General features: G+C 37.4%; 4 protein-coding genes across 10 annotated transcripts in view; 3 read left to right on the top strand and 1 right to left on the bottom strand.

The window, feature by feature from the left end:
* arhgap42a (Rho GTPase activating protein 42a) overlaps positions 1-1,270 on the bottom strand; it is a 58,073-nt gene extending 56,803 nt beyond the window's left edge. The window contains 1 exon segment of one of the 4 annotated variants that reach the window (NM_001202443.2): positions 874-1,270. In NM_001202443.2, coding sequence (NP_001189372.2) covers positions 874-1,027 — 154 coding nt within the window. In that variant the 5' untranslated portion in view covers positions 1,028-1,270. 4 annotated transcript variants of the gene reach the window in all.
* A 1,704-nt stretch (positions 1,271-2,974) lies between these two features.
* On the top strand, positions 2,975-9,142 carry fbxo40.2 (F-box protein 40, tandem duplicate 2). Of its 3 annotated transcripts, none has more exons than XM_689616.9 (4): positions 2,975-3,017; positions 3,220-3,253; positions 5,327-7,204; positions 8,714-9,142. In XM_689616.9, the coding sequence occupies exons 2-4, from the start codon at positions 3,251-3,253 to the stop codon at positions 8,909-8,911; spliced, it is 2,079 nt and encodes a 692-aa protein (XP_694708.4). In that variant the 5' UTR covers positions 2,975-3,017; positions 3,220-3,250; the 3' UTR covers positions 8,912-9,142. The 3 variants fall into 3 exon arrangements, with proteins under 3 accessions (XP_694708.4, XP_068072148.2, XP_073791431.1); XM_068216047.2 differs by having other exon boundaries at positions 2,975-3,113; XM_073935330.1 differs by lacking the exon at positions 3,220-3,253.
* Positions 9,143-9,886: 744 nt separating this feature from the next.
* fbxo40.1 (F-box protein 40, tandem duplicate 1) lies at positions 9,887-13,953 on the top strand. 2 transcript variants are annotated; one of them, XM_073934159.1, is made up of 3 exons: positions 9,887-9,928; positions 11,092-12,894; positions 13,621-13,953. In XM_073934159.1, exons 2-3 carry the CDS (start codon positions 11,251-11,253, stop codon positions 13,825-13,827), a joined length of 1,851 nt encoding a protein of 616 aa, XP_073790260.1. In that variant the 5' UTR covers positions 9,887-9,928; positions 11,092-11,250; the 3' UTR covers positions 13,828-13,953.
* A 1,846-nt stretch (positions 13,954-15,799) lies between these two features.
* c1qa (complement component 1, q subcomponent, A chain) lies at positions 15,800-18,935 on the top strand. The gene is given in 3 exon segments (NM_001020527.1): positions 15,800-15,853; positions 16,002-16,168; positions 18,089-18,935. Coding segments are annotated over 2 exon segments (744 nt in total). The 5' UTR covers positions 15,800-15,853; positions 16,002-16,011; the 3' UTR covers positions 18,676-18,935.
* The last annotated feature ends 737 nt before the right edge of the window (positions 18,936-19,672 follow it).

Below are 19,672 nucleotides of genomic sequence, written 5' to 3'. Positions count from 1 at the left end.
ATTTCAGCATATTTACATCAACTTACTCATTACTAACAATTTGTTTGGTCAAACGGGAAGGACATGACCTCACAAATACTCAATTAAAGACTTAGTTCAAAGTCCTTTTTTGGGAAGACATTCACTGCCTTTTGTTTGGCACAAAAGCCAGAAGGAGCCTTCAGCTGGACTGCTTTGTGGCAGAGAATAAAGGATAAAGTTGTGAAAGAGAACACTGTTGAAACTAACAAAAAATAGTCAGTGCTGAATGGACTTGAGAAGTTCAAAGACTAAGACTAGTGCAAAAAAAAAACATATCTAGAGGGAGGCAAGGAGGAGCCATGTTAGCGAAGTGGCTGATAACAGCATATCTAGTAGAGACTCGTCTTCTTCTTGATATCATATCAGATCCCAGCTGGGTGAATAACCAGGCGTTTGATGATGAAACATGCACACACACCACAACCCCGGCCTGAACATGCTCACTTCTAAAACCTGCTAGATATTAGAGTTGATAAACACAGGTTAATTAAAAGCAAAGTGTAAGACAGAGAAGGCTCATTTACACACTTTTCTAAATCTGTAGTTTCACTAATTTTGATGAAATATCTACAGTAGGTGTTTAACAGGGCAAAAGGTCAGGCACTACAAAAGTTCCTTTCTTTTTAGAAAACACAAACCCATTCAACTACACTGCTCTATCTAATCTACATCAGTGCTTTGAATTCTCACTTTTCCCCTCACACGGTTAAAGTAAATAAAAACTAGCAAAAATAGTTCAAATAATGTAACAACAATAACTAGAGAAAAAAGAATTAAAGTCAGATCACGTGTGAGTTAAATCTCAATACATCACTTACTTTTCAAAACACACATACACGACCTGTAACTTACTTTTAAGCGCACTGATAAGCATATTTCCATCTTTGATTAGTTCCTTGATGAATTTATTGGTACGATCCAGTTCAATTTCGTGGCATTTGAGTCGCTCTCTGAAGTCAGGACTGTCCAGAAAAGAGTCGCTGAATTCCAGCGCCGGGAGCCCCATTGTAAACGTCCGGATGAATGAAACGGTGAAACAAAGGCTGACGAACACAAGCTACCGGAAAAGCTTTGATTCTCGGGGAAAGTAGGTTTCTTGATAGTGTGAACTTTCAACGGTTACGAGTCCCGAAACTCTGTATCCCGAAACCCCACTTCCGGCATTCTGTTTCCCTGCTGGATCACGGAGAGATTGAGCAGAGCAGAGGGAGAAAGGGAGGCTCGCGGTGACTCCTACTGGTCTGATCCCGCTCACCTACAGGACGACATCAGGACATGATTACACCACTGAGCTGCTGCTGCTGGGTTTACTTTTTAGGCTACTACACCCTCCTGGGGTCACTTTGTAGAAGTTGTATGAGCCTGTGTACTATGAAATACATATAGCCTATTTTGTAACTGAGGTTCAAAACTCTTGATTTTTTTATATTATATTATATTATATTATATTATATTATATTATATTATATTATATTATATTATATTATATTATATTTATTATATTATATTATATTATATTTATTATATTATATTTATTATATTATAACTTATTATTACTTTAGATGGTTTAGGCATAAAAATAAAGCTAGAATCCTATTTTCTTATTTAAATATATATGGGCAAATATGTTTTGAAATGTGTTTAATATCTTTTTAAAATATATAAGAATATCCAAAAATTACCAAATAATATTGACACATTATTAGAATATTACAAATATTATTTACATAAATATATTATTTAAAAACATATTTTTTAAATTATATATATTTTAGATGTTTTATATATTTTGAAATCATTCATTCATTCATTTTCCTTCAGCTTAGTACCTTTATTTAACAGGGGTCGCCACAGTGGAATGAATCGCCAACTTATCCAGCATATGTTTTAAGCAGCCATACCCATACACACCCATTCACACAAATACACGTTGGCCAATTTAGTTTATTCATTTCACCTATAGCACGTCTTTGGACTGTGAGGAAGACCAGAGTACCTGGAGGAAACCCATGCGAATACGGGGAGAACATGCAAATAGCACACATAAATGCCAACTGACCCAGTCGGGACTCAAACTAGCGACCTTCTTGCTGTGACCCGACAGTCTAACCACTGAGCCACCGTGCCGCCCTGAAATATATTTAAATATATATATATATATATATATATATATATATATATATATATATATATATATATATATATATATATATATATATATATATTATTCCCTCTAAAATTAATTTTGAATATGTGATAAATATATTTGAAAATATATTTTAGGTTCAATAAAATTCATTGCTAATTCTAGATTGTTCAAAATAAATAATTATTTTGTTTTAATATTTGGCCAAACTGCACATCTATTTTCTGTGCAATCAAAGTATGGCTAAAAACAAGGCAGATCATTTTGTATTATATGTCGCATGTTAGTCCTGGACCAACCCTACAGCCCCTTATAGGATAGGCAGTTTGATAAAAGGATGTATATTTGGACATCCCTAAACCTTGAGATGAAGTCAAAGTAACATTATGAGCATCACATGACAAAAACATTATTAACAAAACATAAAAAAAGGTCAATATCAAAAGTATGATAAAGAACACATTTTTTGTCCAGCTATCAAAACTGTTACCTAAATAAATAACATGTGCATGTGAAGCCCAGTCCTCCAATCCAAAGGGAATGACTGCCATCTGGTGACCCACTCATGAAACATTACAATTTTTTTTTTCTTTGGAAAAACTCATTCTGCTAATCTGCTGTCCTCTGTTTGACCTCAGCATGGTGATTTTAATTAGAGTAAGATAGACAAAACAGATAGCCTTTTATTTGAAGAAAATGATTGTCTGTTTTTATACAGTATATCTACAGGTCATGTAATTTGCTACTGGCAGTTGAGGCTACTATTTTTAACATGACCCACAATCCTGTTCTTTAGAAAGGTCTCTTGGAACAAGCCGGGGAACTTCTTGAGACATGGTTCGCCCTTTAGGTAAGCTGTTTGGTAACTGTTTATATAACGTTGTTTTTGTCAGTGCTGTCTGCAAATGCTTACCCTTAGCTGTACTGCAAGGTCTTATTAAAACAGGTAAAATGTTAAATAATTTACTAATGCATTAAGGGAAACTGTGCTATAGTTTATCAATGCATGTGTACTGACATTTTAATGAATTAGATACTACTCTTTTTTTCAGAAACTGTTGTTGTTCACTGCTTCAGATAATAATGGTATGTTCAATTTATTTTTTCATTACTTAAATATTGGTAAAAGTATATGTGTAAATTTCAATTACACAGTTGTATTATGATGGATTGGAAACCGAAATGCAGTTATCATTATAATGAAATGAGGAAAAACAAATAAAAATTAACATACTAGTTTCAATAAAGTAGTAACATGTAAGACTGTTAACTATATTCATAAAAGTTGATTCAAAACCATTTGGTCTAAACTCAGTCTATTTCTTCTGTTAATTGTACCAGAAGTATTGATGACTCATCCTGCACTCACGGTCACGTCCAAACTTTTGTCCAATCAGATCTGCTTTTTAGTGAGAATGACCCAATAAATTTTACAATTTAAAAAAATGAAAAATAATTTGAGAAATTGATTCTGCATCGATTCTGAGGGTGCTTTCACACACGTGGATCGATTATTTTGTTCTGAAACAGGAATTAAAATTGTTACAATGTTCTTTTTTGTTTTTGGTGCAGTTTGCATTCACATGGTAACATTTCTAAACGGACCAAAAGTGCTAAAACGAGCCACTTGTGTGTAACTCCCCTCACGTTGGTCAGAGTTTCACAGTTTATTTTGCAGAGTCCCGCTCAGCTGTCTTTTTTTTGTTTATGGCAATGAGCAATAAGACATTATAAGCATAAAGCTGCGCTTTAATTTTAAATTGGTGACACCCACAAACATTGTCACCAAATATAAATCAGAGGTAAGACTCTCTCATAGCAGTTGGTTTATGCATTATAGGCTTTACATTATAGAGAGAAATAACAGATAAACCAAGACTGCAGTTCAGTCCATTTATTTTCCTACCGGATAAACAGCTCTCGGTAAAAGTTGACATGTTTTCACTTTCATATTTGACATGAAATGCACATTTACTGGTAGGAATGATGACATCCCGCCCTACTCATAATTTTCTCTTCATATAACCGTAAATATGCCTAAATATCTATAATACTCTGTGATATAGCCTGGTTCAGATCGTATTGCTTTCTCACTACAATCGATCCACTCCAGAGTTTGTTTCAATCGAGCCGAGACTACCTCATTCAGGTGATCACGGACCAACTGTTTTGGTGCAGATCAGAGCACGATTGCAGAATTCACATAAGCCAACCAAACCGCACTAACTGGGGAAACACGCCAGGTTCCGAAACAAGAGTCTAGGTGTAAAAGAACCCTGAGATTTTCAAAATGCACCACTCTTCTCTCAATTCAATTCAAATAAAGGGTGCTTTCAGACTGTGGTTCGGTTTATTTGGTCTGAACCAAGGGCAACAAACTATACATTGTAGCATTTTTTTGCCTTGTTGGGTCCTGTTCACTCCACACCGATTGCTTTGGTCCGAACCAGTTAAAAAGAACCAAGATGCAAAATCAACCAAAATCCACATCACTTAGTGGCCAGATGTTATTGAACGTATTTCCTAAACTGCTTTTTGATTGGTCAGAATTAACGTGCGGGAAAATGCCAATGGAACTCCCACAGGTAAACAAACCAGCAGACACAAAATGTTTTTTTACTATAGATGGACGACTGCGCTGGCTGATTGTATCCCTGCTCATAGTATACTATATATTTTGTATATGTCACTTTAGACAAACTATACATCTTGAGAATGAAGCACAGCTACAGCTGGAAAACAATGTTTTAATGCATTGCAAACTTCATTATGTTCATACTGAGTTGTGTTCACATTAATTTTGTGACATACAAGCCACCTTACATGACTCAGCTGAACACACAAGTTCTCTTTCTCACAAGGATTTGAGGATTGAGCGTCACTAGCATAGAGTGCCATTGCTTGTTAAAAGCTAAGCACAGAATCGATTTAAGAATTATTATTTTCTGAAATTTCTGAATAAATGCAGAATTGATTTCTTGAACAGTTGTTCACCACAGAGCTAATAAATACTGTCAATATAAAAAAAAATGGGAGAAGTTTCCATCCATCTTATTTCAATAAAAAATACATCAATAAAGAATTAATTATTTGCTTCCTGATTCATGATTTTCTAGTTTAGAAACAGTGCAAGTCTCCTTGTTGTGTTTCCCCCTACAGAGTCGCTATAGAAAATCAGGTCCAAGGCTGCACAGGCATTGCGAGACCTGTTATAATCGCCGCTGTAAAGCCTCCATAGAGGTCTCTGTGTCCTGCATGGTCATCAACTGCCGCTTGCTCTGTGGAGCCTCCTTTCACTTATGTAAAGAGGATGAACACTCTCTGCTGTGTCCCAATGAGAAGGTGCCCTGCATTAATGCTCACTATGGCTGCCCTTTCACCATGTGTCGCTCTCGTCTGGCCAAACATCTTGAGGTTTGCCCTGCGAGCATCGTCTGCTGCTCGATGGAATGGAACCGCTGGCCCGTCCAGAACCCAGATGCTCCTTTGTACCCAAACCTTCTGAAAGAGCTCCATGAGCAGGAGTCACTAGATCTTTCCATGGCACTAAGAGACCAGAAACATCTATGTGCGAGGTTGAAAATGAGGAACTGCTTTCCAGAGTTGATGGAGGAACGAGAAGAGGAACCAACTCCAGTGGAGGAGGAGGAAGATGAAGAGGCAGCAGCAGGAAGAGAGGCTGTGCCTAATGGAATTTCCATCAATGAACATGAGGGGTCAGTTTTATTAAATGGACCATCTAAATCTTGTGAGAAAGCTATGAATGAAAACGTGGTTCTCAATGGTGACATTGACAAGGAGAAGTACAATCTATTTGAGAAGATGTTCTCCATGGAAAAGGGAGGTTGCAAGCAGGCAGAGGCATCAAAAACAGAAGAAAAGAAAGGACAAAAGGCTCCTTCTGTCACAAAACCACAAGACGCTTTTATAGAGCCTAAGAATGAGGAAACCAATGCACCCAGTGTGGATGTCTCCAAATGTGGACTGGCACCTTGGCAGGATGGTGTCCTGGAGAGACTCGGGCAGGAGGTAAAACCAAGAGAATTCAACATGTACATAGTGCATCATGGGCGCATGCTGATCTCCTTTGGTCAGATGGATGCTTGCACACCTAGGGAGAGAGATTTTGTTTATGGGAGCTTGGAGCCAATACCAGTCCAGACTCTACGCTCCTTCAAGGTTCCCACTAGTTACAAACAAAAACGCATTCAACTTAGAGAATTCAAAGCGAGAGTAATGACCGAGCACAAGTGTGTTGGTACATCGGATGAGTCAACTGTATCTGAGAATAAAGATGGCTGGGAGATGGATGAGATGTTTGCAACCCTACTCTGTTACGCAGAGTCTGAGATTAGGGGTCATAAAATAAGTGAAATGGTGCCAACAGATGGGCTTTATGTTGATATCGCAACGCAGACATATAATTTTGCAACAGCTCCCTTTAAATACAACGCATCTCTGACTGAAGTAACAGCAGACATGGATTTGAAACTTCACCTTGAACTTGATACAGAAACGGCTACCCTCAGGCACAACAAATTCACCTCAGCTTTCTCATTCATGTGTGGCCATTTCTTCCGGCGGGATGAGTTTGCCTCACACTTTAAGAACGTGCACTTGGATATTCAGTCTTGTATGGGTGGTTGGTTTGAGCAGAGATGCCCACTGGCTTACCTTGGTTGTACCTTCAGCCAAAAAAGATTACAACCTGCCACACAAAGGGCCAAAGTCTTCTATAACCGGGACCTCAGTATCTTCACTCTCACACCTGAGGTTCCTGCGTGTCTCCAGAACAATTCGCCAAACCTTTCAGAAAAGGCACATGTCAAATATGAAGACTCTCTCAGTAACCTTCCCTTTGAGGTCCTTCACCACATCGCTTCTTACCTGGACAGTTTCACCTTGTCCCAGCTAGCTCTGGTCTCACGATTGTTCAGGGATATATGTGCCACGCTTCTGCAGGAGAGAGGAATGGTGGCTTTTAAGTGGCGTAAGAAGTCAAACTCTCTCGGAGGAGCCCGATGGAAACCTACCATAGTAAGGATTTTCAGTATTTGTTTAAAGGGTTAGTTTACCTAGTAATTAAAAGTCTGTTGTTACTTACTCACCATCATGTAGTTAGAAACTCTTAAAAACTTTGTTTGTCTTTGAAACTCAAATTAGGATATTTTAGATGAAATCTGAGCACTCTTTTACCCTCCATAGACAGCAACAGTCCAAAGAAGTTCAAAGTGTAGAAAAGGAACAAAAAACATTGACAAAATGTGTCAAGATGTGGACTTCAGTGAAGCTCCAAGAACAATTTTGTGCACCAAAACCTAAAACGACTTTGACTGCCTTTAACTTCTCTTCCTCGTCAAATAGTCAGGGTGCACATTTGTTACCATTAAGGTCAACAGTGCAACATAAAAGCATTGTATTGCTGTGGTAAAAGCACACCCTGATATGATGTGGAAAACATTTCATTTTTTTTCACACAAAATTGTTCTTGGAACTTCATGTGATTACAGTTGAAGGAAATGTTTAGCCAATGTTTTTGGTTCTTTTTCTCAGGAGCATTACTATAGCTGCGTCCCAAATCGCATACTTATGCACTATTCGACGCCATTTTGTAGTATAAATAGTGTAAGTAGTGCGTTCACACTGAAAACACTAAAAATAATAAGAGCACTTCAATTACCCGGATGATGCACTCATTCAGCCGCTAAAATGAAGTGTGGAATGATGGACACTTCACGCACTCAACGACCGCAGGTTTGCTTACGTAGCGGAAGGGGCGGAGCTATCGTACGCACATGTTGAATAACTTTATTTATTTTGGATGGTGAAAGCAAAATTCTCCTACGAGAGTGATTATAGCGCCTCCCGATGGTGAATGCGGCAATTCTCACGGCAGGTTTTATTTGATAGTTTGGTCATTTATTTCAATGATTTGGCAACCGTCAAACGCCATCAGGGAAACGGTTTGAATTTCCGCTTAGTAAAAAAACATTAGTGTGCCATTTGGGACAACACTACATACATATACTTTCCTGTTGAGTGTGTAAGTGCATAAGTACATAGTGCATGAGTGCATAGTGTATAATGTGCCATTTGGGACGCAGCTTATATATCACATTTCAAAGCCAGTTCCTGGAGGGCCGGAGCTCTGCACAATTTAGTTCCAACCCTAATTAAACACACCTGATCAAACTAATTGAGTGCTTTAGGCGTGTTTGATACCTACACAAAGTGTGTTGAAATAGGGCTGGAACTAAACTGCAGGAATTGACTTGAAATGTCTTAATTTGTGTTCTGATGAAAGTCTCTGGAGATTGGAACAACATGATAGTGAGTAATAATTAACCAAATTTTCTATTTCGTTTCCAACCCTTTAAAGGGGCTATTTGTAGTATAGCAAATGTCTTGATATCAGCAACACTAGTGGTCGCTAAGTAAACTGCAATAAGCAAGTTATTGCTTTAGAACAAATTGTGTATCAGTTTTCAAGGAAAAGTTTGACTTTAACTTTATACTCTCTCATATTTCTCTGTATCGCTTTCCTAGGTCTGGGAGTTCAGTACTCTTTTTAGTAAAGTGGAGAACTGGTGCATTGGCGACACACCATCAATGGCTGAGCATCTTCAAAACTGTCCGTTCTACCAAACTGAACTGAAAACTGAGCCTTTTACCCTGACCAATATGTCTGATATCAAAGGAAAGGGGGGAAACAATTTGGTTTCTTTGTTTATGGGACACAAATGATAGCAGCGACTGAATTTTATATATTTATTGACTGATGTATTTAATGTGGTTCTAATGTCCACCGGAGAAAGTTACTTTACTATTATTTTGTTTGAAAATAATATAATCAATATTGGACTTTGAGCATTGGTTATGTTTTCGTGTTAATGATAGCAAAACTCAAGCTGCATGAATCATGAACATGTTATCCAGTAATATTGAAGATGATTAAAAGAATCCATTGTGCTTGCACATGTTTACTGTCACAGATATGTTTGTGCTTGTTTCATTAGTAGTCTAGACAGACAATTACATCTATTTTTGGTTAATTACACTTCGGTTAATACTGAAGTTGAGCCAATCATTAATAATTTCAATTGTAGATAAAAATGTTATTTTGAATGCCAGGCTTTCTGGTCTTAATCCTCTTGTTTGAATGCTGTTATATGTCTTCTTTGTAAAACCTACATATAAATTTACATAATTGGATGTGAACGCTAACCATACAGAGAAAAATCTATAATGTAACAACTGTATGATTTTAAAAAAACATGGTATAAATACAAATGTTAATGTAATAAATTACATTACTTTACAAACTTTGCCTTAGTTAATATAATAAAATGTTAATATAATAAAAACCTTCTGTGCCTGACTTCATTCCTGTATTCAAACAGCCAGGCGCAGAACTTTGGGAAAGACGAGCTAAAGAAAGGTCATTGAATTGACACACCATCTTTAAAAAAAATGTGTCATTCATGTGCGAGATGGATAAGATTTCAGCTTAGCACGTTTACAAAAACAATTGAAATGCAGAGCAGCAAAATGCATTCTGTGTGCTGTGAACTGAAGCTGAGATTGTATACCATGAATACTAAGTTTACAGAACATGTAATTTGACTCTTGTATGCCAAAGGCCTAGTAACACTCCATGTAAGTGTCTATTTTTAACTAACAGCCAGGCACAGATATTTGCCCCCTCAAACTTCAGTGACCAAGCAGAACACCACTGAGGAGCTCGCAGTAAAAACATGGTAGGTCAGTTATTGTTTGGTCAACCTTTAAATCTGTTTGGTCAACTGCCAAATGCTAGATTTGATTGATCTCAAGAGATTTCTCCAAGAAACATTTAAGGTTTTAGCATTAGATTGGGGGATTGACTATATTTTTAAAAAAGCATTCGAATTTTTACCACATTGTGAAATATGCAAATAATGAACATGCATATTGTTGCAACTGCATCATGTTCTTAAGTCCTAAAGTAGGGCTGCATGTAAAACTGACATTGCAATAGTTTGTTTTTCTGTGTATATATTGCAATGCGAATACAATTTCACTGGGGGGTAGTTTTAGAGTCATAGTTTTAGACTAATTGAAATGATTGCGTAGACTAGTGCATCAACATAAAATATAACAATTTACAAGCATAGATAAACACAATAGAGCAAAGATACAAATAATATAAACAGTGCTTTATGTTTTTTTGGGGGGGACAAAAAAACAGTATTCAAGAACATAAATGTAATAATGAAATAACACTGTATACTCTTCACCAAAAAATAATTTAACAGAATTAGTCTTTGTTAAAAATGTGAATGCTATAATTTCCTCTGCACATAAAATGATAAACTTTCACTCTATTATGCTTGAACTTTACAATTGCGTCATTCAAAATTGCTCATCATGTGATGTGACTATTGTGACGCAATGTGATGGTGATATTAAAATCATTTATTGTGTAGCTGTAACAGAAGCTAGCTAGTGAAGTGCTGTGCAGGTAAACCTTCCTCCTTTGAACCCGAAAGGTCCTTTAATGACAGATGCTAGAGGCCATGGTCTTTAGCTTCCTTGTTAGAGCAACCAACTCCTATACAAAATATTGCCAGTTCGATCCCAGATCAGCGCAGCTGAGTGGTGTAGGACCAGCTGGTTAGATTGGTGCCGTGAACCGGATGGGAGTGAGGTTTAAGGGGGTGAATGTAACAGAGGTCAGAGAGTGAAGTGCTGTAAACATCAGTGTAGGACTGGCGGGTTACACCGCCCTAGTATAAAACACAGCAGTAAAGTTTTTAAATTTAATGTAGATTTGTATTGTACAATACATTTTATGTGTGTTTTATTGCATGCTATACAACCAAATTGCCTTCAGGAAATGAATAAAGAAGGATTGACTGAGAATGCTATCTTGTATTTCTTCACAGGGCAGACAAAAAACCCAAACGTCAAAGCTTCACCGACACTGCGAAAGCTGCCACAGCCGGCGCTGCAAGACACCGATTGAGATCTCAGTGTCCTGTGCGATTATTAGCTGCCGTTTACTATGTGGCGCTGTATTTCACCTATGCAAGGAAGAAGAACACATGTTTTTGTGCCCCAATGAAAGGGTGCCCTGTCTCAATGTTGAATACGGCTGCCCGTTCACCATGTGCCGCTCCAACCTGGCCAAGCATTTGGTGGTGTGTCCCGCCAGCATCGTCTCCTGCTCCATGGAGTGGAACCGATGGCCAGTTGAAGAGTCTGAGACTCCTGAGCTCTACGAGAACATTTTAAAGGAGAACTACACTCAGGAACCTCTGGATCTCTCCATGGCTTTGAGGGACCAGCATCACCTCTTTCATTCTCTCAAAATGAAGACTCTCTTTCCTGAACTTATCGAAAAGGTGGCTGAGGAGCCTTTGGTTGCCGAGCTGGAGGGGGCTGTAGGAGGGATACCATTACAGAATGGATTCGATGAAGCATGTGCATCTTCAAGCTTGGAAATGGAGGAAGGAGGACTGACTCAGGAGGAACGGGAAGAGTTGGCCAGGAATCCCAATGTGGTGGATCTCGAAAGTTATAATATCTGGGAAAAGATGTTCAGCATGGAATTGAGTGGTTGCAAGCATACAATTAAATCTTTGGGGCAGACTCCCGAAACGTCTAAAGGTGGTGAGATAAAGCCTCAAGTCAATCCGAGAGGATTGGAAGTCTTACAGGAAGAGCCAGAACAAAATATCAATCCTACCGATGTTCCTCAATACAACGCTTATGAAACGGATGATGAGAAATTCCTAATCGCTTCGTCCCTGTTTGCGTGTGACACGAGACCCAAGAAGTTCATTTATAAACATTTGGTGCCAATGAAGATTAAAACGGTCCGCACTTTCAAAGTCCCCACCAGCTTTAAAGCCAGACAAAGTCGCATTCGAAATCCCTCGCATAACAAGAAGGTGAGCGTAAGCCTGGACACATCCGATCTGGGAGTCGAAATGGATGACATGCCAAAATGGGACGAAGTTCAAGCGACTCTCTTGTGCTCTCTGGAGAAGGAATTACGGGGTCACCTTATAGCCAAATCAGGATCCACAGACGCCCTGATAATGGACACAGGAACTCAGACGTATGATTTCTACACGGCACCCTTCAAAGCAGAGGCGTCGCTGGCTGATATCACTGCTGACCGGCCGTTAAAACTTCACGTCCACATTCAGGCTGAAAGTGCCACCAGAAGACACAACAAATCCAGCTCTGCGTTCACATACCTGTGCAACCACATCTTCAGACGGGACGAGTTTCCTTCTCACTACAAAAACACCCATGCTGACATCCAGAGCTGCATCAGTGGATGGTTTGAACAGCGATGTCCTCTTTCTTACCTTGGCTGCACTTTCATTCAGAGAAGGTTTCAGCCCAGCTCTTATAAAGCGAAGGTTTTCTACGACAAAGACCTCAGCACGTTCTGTCTCCGACCAGAGGTTTCAGACACTCTGTATGAAGGTGTACAAACTGTGACTGTGGAAAGGAAGCGAGCACGCAATACAGATGCTCTGAGCAGGTTACCTTTTGAGGTTCTGGTTCACATGGCTGGGTTTCTGGACAGCTTCACCCTGTCCCAGCTGGCTCTGGTGTCTCGTCTCATGAGGGAGGTTTGTAGCAGTCTTCTTCATGACAGAGGGATGGTCTCACTCAAGTGGGAGAAGAAGGTCTACTCTCATGGTGGATGGTGCTGGAGAGCCAAAAAGAGGGTGAGTTTATACAATGCTGAATAGATTTTTTTTAAATGAATATAATTTTGAACTGTAAAGTCATAAGGGGAAAATTACATAATCGTAAAAATAAACTGAACAAGACAAAAACAAAAGTCAAAAGTCTTAAAACAAAGTCTTAGCTTCAGATGTAGTATGAAATTAAATCAGTAATTGGTGCTCTTTAATGTGTTTGACAAATCACAATAAAACGGAACATGGTTTGATCATGGCTTCCATTAGAACAGGGGTCTCAAACTGCTGGCCCATAGACCATTCACGGCCCGCCCTCCTCCTCCCTCCGGCCGCAACTGACATCAAAAATTTAACAAGATTTGGCCTGCCAAAACATATATTTTTGAATCACTTATCATTGTTGTGTAGTCGCGTTAATAGGAATTAATCTGCCACGTTTGTGAACTGTGCAGAGCTGTAGCCACTTAATTAGGCCTACTATGATTTCAATACCAGTCATTATGGTGGTACCTGAGGTGGTACTTGGTGAAAAAAGTTTGAGAAACACTGATTTAAAATATACATTTACATAAATATGTTTTCTACAAACTATACACATATTTTTGTTTATTGTGAAAGGTATTAGAAATATATCTAAGAACATGTTGTTTTAATTAAATTATACATTTCTTTTTAAAATGTAATGGAAAATATTACATTAGGTGGGTAGGTACAGAAGAATTAACTTTAACATTGTCTACACTCCCCCAGGTTTGGCAGTTCAGTAACCTGTTCTCCACTGTGGAGAGCTGGAGATTTGACAAAGTGGCTCCGATTTCTGAGCATCTAAAGGTTTGTCCATACTACCAGAAGGAGAGCAAGACAGAACCTGTGCCTTTAACTGGTGTTCAAGAGTGCCTTGAGAAGAGAGCAAACAGGAACCAAAGTCTAGTCTCCATGTTCATCCAAAATAAGTAGCATTTGTATTTTTACAATTATCAGTTGATCCTATATTGTGACAGACATTTATTTATATTTACCTTCTTTAAAGATATTCTGTGCTATTTTAGAATAAATACAATAAAAAAATACAGTTTAAGCTTTCAGGATTGTGTTCTTGTGTTGGGTTTATACCCTGTTCTTTCACTCTCTGTCTCACACACATACACACACACACACACACAAAGTGATGGAAAGAGTACTGAAAAATCATACTCAGGTAAAAGTACCATTACTTGCCTAAAAATGTAGTGAAGTACAGTAAAAGTATCTGTTGTAAAAATTACTCAAAGTACGAGTAAAAAGTAGCCCTTTCAAAAGTACTCAAGAGTAGTGAGTAGTGAGTATTACGCTGTGAAAAACTGATGCATTTACATGTAATTTGTGGATGTGTGTAAACGTAGCATTCTGTAGTGCATTTAGTTATTGCCCAGCAGGTACACAACATAAGATGTTATTATTAAGTTAGATTTAGGTTGTGATGTCAAGTGACCAAAATCCAACGTTGAGCCAACATCTTAAACCAACGTCATATTTATGTCAAATACTGACATTTATTCGTCAAGTATGGCAACCAAAATCCAACATGGGATAGACATAGTGGTAACTTCAACACAACGTCAAGCTGTGACATCATTAGACATTGATATTTGGTTGGTTTTAGGTTGGACATTGGCCTGACGTTAAGTTCTGACGTCAATATGATTTTCATTTTCAAACAAAATGCAATGTCCCCATGACATTAGGGTACAATGTCAATTTGACGTCATGTTGACGTCTTGTGCTTGCTGGCTGTTATCATACAGCAAACATCTGTTATCTTCTCATCAGTGACATGCATCTAAACAATCTCTGGGTCAATGCTTATAAAGATTTTGCACATCTTCTTGGACACATTTAATGCTTCCAAACAGTTTGCTGCATTTATAAAGCGCCCATGTCTTGAGGTAGGTCATTATGATGCGATTTACCTTCTATGTGCGATCTGATTGGACAGGAATCACAGGACTGAACTTTCTAATCCCCATAGACAAGAAAAAATAAAGTAGTGACTGCAGGTTGAAGGAAAATAGTGGAGTAAAAGTACAGATACAGCACAAAAAAATTTACTCAAGTGAGAGTAAAAGTACGCATTTTTAAAACTACTCAGTAAATTACCATTCCTGAGAAAAAATACACAATTACAGTAACTTGAGTATTTGTAATTAGTTACTTTACACCACTGCGCGCACACCCACACACCCACACATGCACACACACACACACGCACACACATACACACACACACACACACACACACACACACACACACACACAAACACATTGAGTTCCAATTTTAGGACAGATTTTATATTTATTTTATTCTGTTTAATGATTCTATTCTATTCTATCTATTGTGTATGTTGCACAAAGGTTGTTTCGCAACTGCACATGGATTTAAACATTTTTTTCAAAACACTGATTTTTGAGAAATAGAAATTAAGCTGATTTATGACAATAATTGCTTGACTTTCTCATTACAGCTTTGCAGCTAGCATGATACTGCATAAAAAAACGATTCTAAAAAGAAATATTTTTATTATAATGAAAAACATAAATATCTCTTGCGGAATAAAAAGGTTCCATGGATATTAAACATTTATTTGATTTCGCTTTCTATTTTGTGAGACAATATTTATTATAATAATAAAGACTAAATCATGGAGGTTGTTTTAAAGCTGCATGCAGATTTTCATATTTTTAAACTTTTAGCTTTATTAATTAAAGACAAATTTGACCTTTTATCATGAAAATAAACGCTTGACTTTCTATTATCCATCAAAATGTTGATGAAGAATGAGGAAGAAGAAAATGCATGCGTTGACAAGTTCAGAATGCGTTCAATTTAGTTCACATTTTGCAGAAATGAAACAATTGCAGTTTTTTTCTCAGCAGCGTTATTTCTTTCCTCAATTTTACTGCCCAGAATCAGAAAAAGAAGCACAAAATTGACAGCGAGACACTGGTAAGACACTTCTGTTAATGATTAAATGGTTTTTGAATTATAATTATACAATTTTACATGACCTTTTAGTTGTGTTTTAATAGTCCATTATGTTTGTTTGTTTGTTTACATACCTAAAATGTGATCTATTCTTTCTGAATCGTCTTAGATGTTTTAGGATGCAGCCATCAGCTTTCTTTGCTTTTCTTTGGGCCGGTGCTCTGCTTCCCTTTTCCTTCTGTCAGGATGAATGTGTGAAGCATGGAAGAAATGGCGCGGATGGACCAAATGGGAGAGATGGCCTGCCAGGACCAAAAGGAGAGAAAGGAGAGCCAGGTAGGAACGTAATCTCAAAGGAATATATCAAAGGAAAAATATACACTGCCTGTCAAAAGTTTAGCATCAGTAAGATTCTTTAATGTTTTTAAAAAAGTCTTTATTCATACATTTTCAGAAAAACTGAAATAGTGTTACAATGTAAAATGTTTTCTTTTTCAATGAAATTTAAAATGTAACATATTCCAAATTTCCCATGATTTAAAGCTGAGTTTTTAGCATCATTACTCAAGTCTTCAGCATTAAATGATCTTTCTGAAATTATTATATGATCTACTGCTCAAGAAACATTTGTTATTGTTATCATTATTATTATTATTTGGCAACACCGGGGTGCCTCACAGCAAGAAGGCCACTGATTCGAGCCCTGGCTGGGTCAGTTGGTATTTCTGTGTGGAGTTTGCATGTTCTCCCTGTGTTGGCGTTTCCTTCAAGTGTTCTGGTTTCTCCCACAGTCCAAAGACATGCGCTGTGGGTGAATTGGGTAAGTTAAATTTTCCATAATGTATGTCCTGGTCCTCCAGGTTGGGGATTGAGCATTGGACATCAACCCACCTCATAAAAACTAGATGTTTCGAAACACCAATATGGCGTGGCTAAAAATCATCTTTGATATAAATGGCCCAGGGAGTAAGAATTATTATTATTTATTTATTTATTTATTTATTTATTTATTTATTTATTTATTTATTTATTTATTTATTTATTATAAGGCGAGGCAGTGGCACAGTAGGTAGTGCTGTCACCTCACAGCAAGAAGGTCGCTGGGTCGCAGGTTCGAACCTCGGCTCAGTTGGCGTTTCTGTGTGGAGTTTGCATGTTCTCCCTGCCTTCGCGTGGGTTTCCCCCACAGTCCAAAGACATGCGATACAGGTGAATTGGGTATGCTAAATTGTCCGTAGTGTATGAGTGTGTGTGTGAATGTGTGTGTGGATGTTTTTCAGAGATGGGTTGCAGCTGGAAGGGCATCCGCTGCATAAAAACTTGCTGGATAAGTTGGCGGTTCATTCCGCTGTGGTGACCCCGGATTAATAAAGGGACTAAGCCGATAAGAAAATTAATGAATGAATGAATATTATTATTATTATTATTATTATTATTATTACTATTATTATTATTGTTATCAGTGTAATACACTGTTGAACTGTCACATTTTTGCACAAACTGTGATTCAGTACCCTCAAAAGTTAAAAGTCTATTTATTCATCAATTTTAAGACAGATGTAAAAAAAAGATTTAGCTTCATGTAAGTGCTGTCATTTTGCACTTTCTATTCATCAAAGAATCCTAAAAAAATTAAATGCTTAACACACTAAAGTATAAAACAGAATTTTTAAAAGTGATAATTACACAAATCATTATTGCTTATGCTGATTTAGTTCCAATAACAATTGTTATCAATAGACCAACAAATCAGCATAATAAAATTATTTCCAAATGATGACACTGAAGACTGGAGTAAAGATGCTGAAAAATATTCAGAAAATAAATCACAGAAATACCTTGAATTTTAAACTAAGTACAAAAAGAAGCCCTTACTTTAAAATCTAATATAATTTTTTGTTACTGTATTTTAGATCAAATAAAGAAAAGCCTTGGTAAGAGTAGACTTCTTTTGAAAACATTTAAAAAACTTACACTGTAAAACCCAAAAGGTTAAGAGAGGGTAACTCAAACTATTTGAGGAAACCGATTGCAACAAATTATTTAAGTTCAAAAACTAATCATAATGAGTGCTGTGAACTTAATCTGTACTGTAAACGCATTACCCTGAACACTGAGTTCAAAACTCTTTTCAAATGAGTAGAATTAACTTTCAGTCAATTTTGAGTTAACGACACTCATTTCATTTGATAAAATTGACTGTTGGGTTTTAAAGTGTACCAATCCCATATTTTTGACCGAAGTGCTTTCTCTCAGCTTTGCAGGTTAAGCTGAGCAGCATTGCCCTCGAGGAGCTGAAAGGAGACATGGGGGTCCGCGGCCCTCCAGGAGAACCTGGTCTAGAGGGTTTAATGGGAGCTATAGGCCCACGGGGGCCGCTTGGTCCTGCGGGTCCAAGAGGATCCAGTGTTGGTGCTGATGGAGCCAAAGCCAGTGAGAAACCTGCATTCTCTGTACTGCGAAATGAAGCAAGCCTGGCTCAATATAAACAACCTGTCACCTTTAATGATAAGCTTAGCGATGCCAATGATGATTTCCAAATTAAAACTGGTTATTTTACTTGCAAGGTTCCTGGGGTGTATTATTTTGTGTTTCATGCGTCATCTGAGGGTCGATTATGTCTCAGACTTAAGAGCACAAGTGCGCCTCCAGTAAGCCTGAGTTTCTGTGACTTTAACTCAAAATCTGTCTCTCTTGTTGTGTCCGGTGGAGCAGTGCTTACACTTTTAAAAGGTGATAAAGTCTGGATTGAGCCTTTCGCTGGGGATGGTGGTGTTGGACAAATGCCCAAACGCTTGTATGCAGTGTTCAATGGGTTTTTAATCTATCGCAATGCAGAGTAAAGCAATTAATAGGAAGAATATAGCCGAATGGTGACTGGACCCTGCTGATGGTTGCAGAGATATATTTTATTTTCGATTTTACTGTAGCAGAGATACTTGGAACTTAAATAATCAATGAAATTCTAATTGCTCTGCTGTATGCTGTATTAAAAAGTCTTGTATTTGTGTATCATTGTGTATTAAAACAGTATTGTTGTTTTTGTTGAATGTCTTCAATTTCAAATCCCAAATAAAAGCATATGAACGTGCCAGTACACAAAGATTCAGTTTTTTGTTGTCTGATGTTAAATATATGTCTAAAAAATGTAATCCAAGCAAAATGAATTCTGTCAGAATTTTGTCAAAATAGCTCCAATTATATTTTGTAATTAGATGGCAAGTAGAGGAAAATATATAATATCCATACCTGAATCACCTCATTTATATCACTACATTACCTTGTTAAACAATGATAACCTAAATACTGACAGCACGCTACATGACATACTGATCAACAAATGAACCAATCCACCTTTAAGTCGGAAATTCACAAATAAAATGTAAAGCACTGTAGCCTTTTAGTCCTCGTAAACCTTTGAACAAATTCTTATCTTCATTCGCTATTACCATTCGCCAAAGTAAATAAAAATCTTATTCTAATGCACAGATTGCGCAATTATTCCTGTACAAAATGTAGTAATTCTCCGAGCCACCGCTTTAATATAATTTATGCAGCTTTTGGTAAATCAAAAACATGGAATGGAATGGAAAAGAATTTTAAAAAATCTATTTTCTAGCTATTTTCTTAGCTTGATTTTTATAGTTAAATGTTTGAGTAAAGCATATTTTTTCTTTTATTCTTGAAACTACCAATGACATTTCTTCCAAATCTGAAAAATGTTATCATATAGACAGGGGGGGATTTAGCAAATTTGGGGCCCTAGGCAACTCCAGCCATGGGGCCCCAGTCCTGATGCACCCTTTCTGCTTTTATTTAATTATTATTTATTTTGGTGTT

Source organism: Danio rerio, chromosome 21 (assembly GCF_049306965.1).
Source record: "Danio rerio strain Tuebingen ecotype United States chromosome 21, GRCz12tu, whole genome shotgun sequence".
Lineage (NCBI taxonomy): Eukaryota > Metazoa > Chordata > Actinopteri > Cypriniformes > Danionidae > Danio > Danio rerio.
This window is presented reverse-complemented; position numbering and strand designations above follow the sequence as displayed.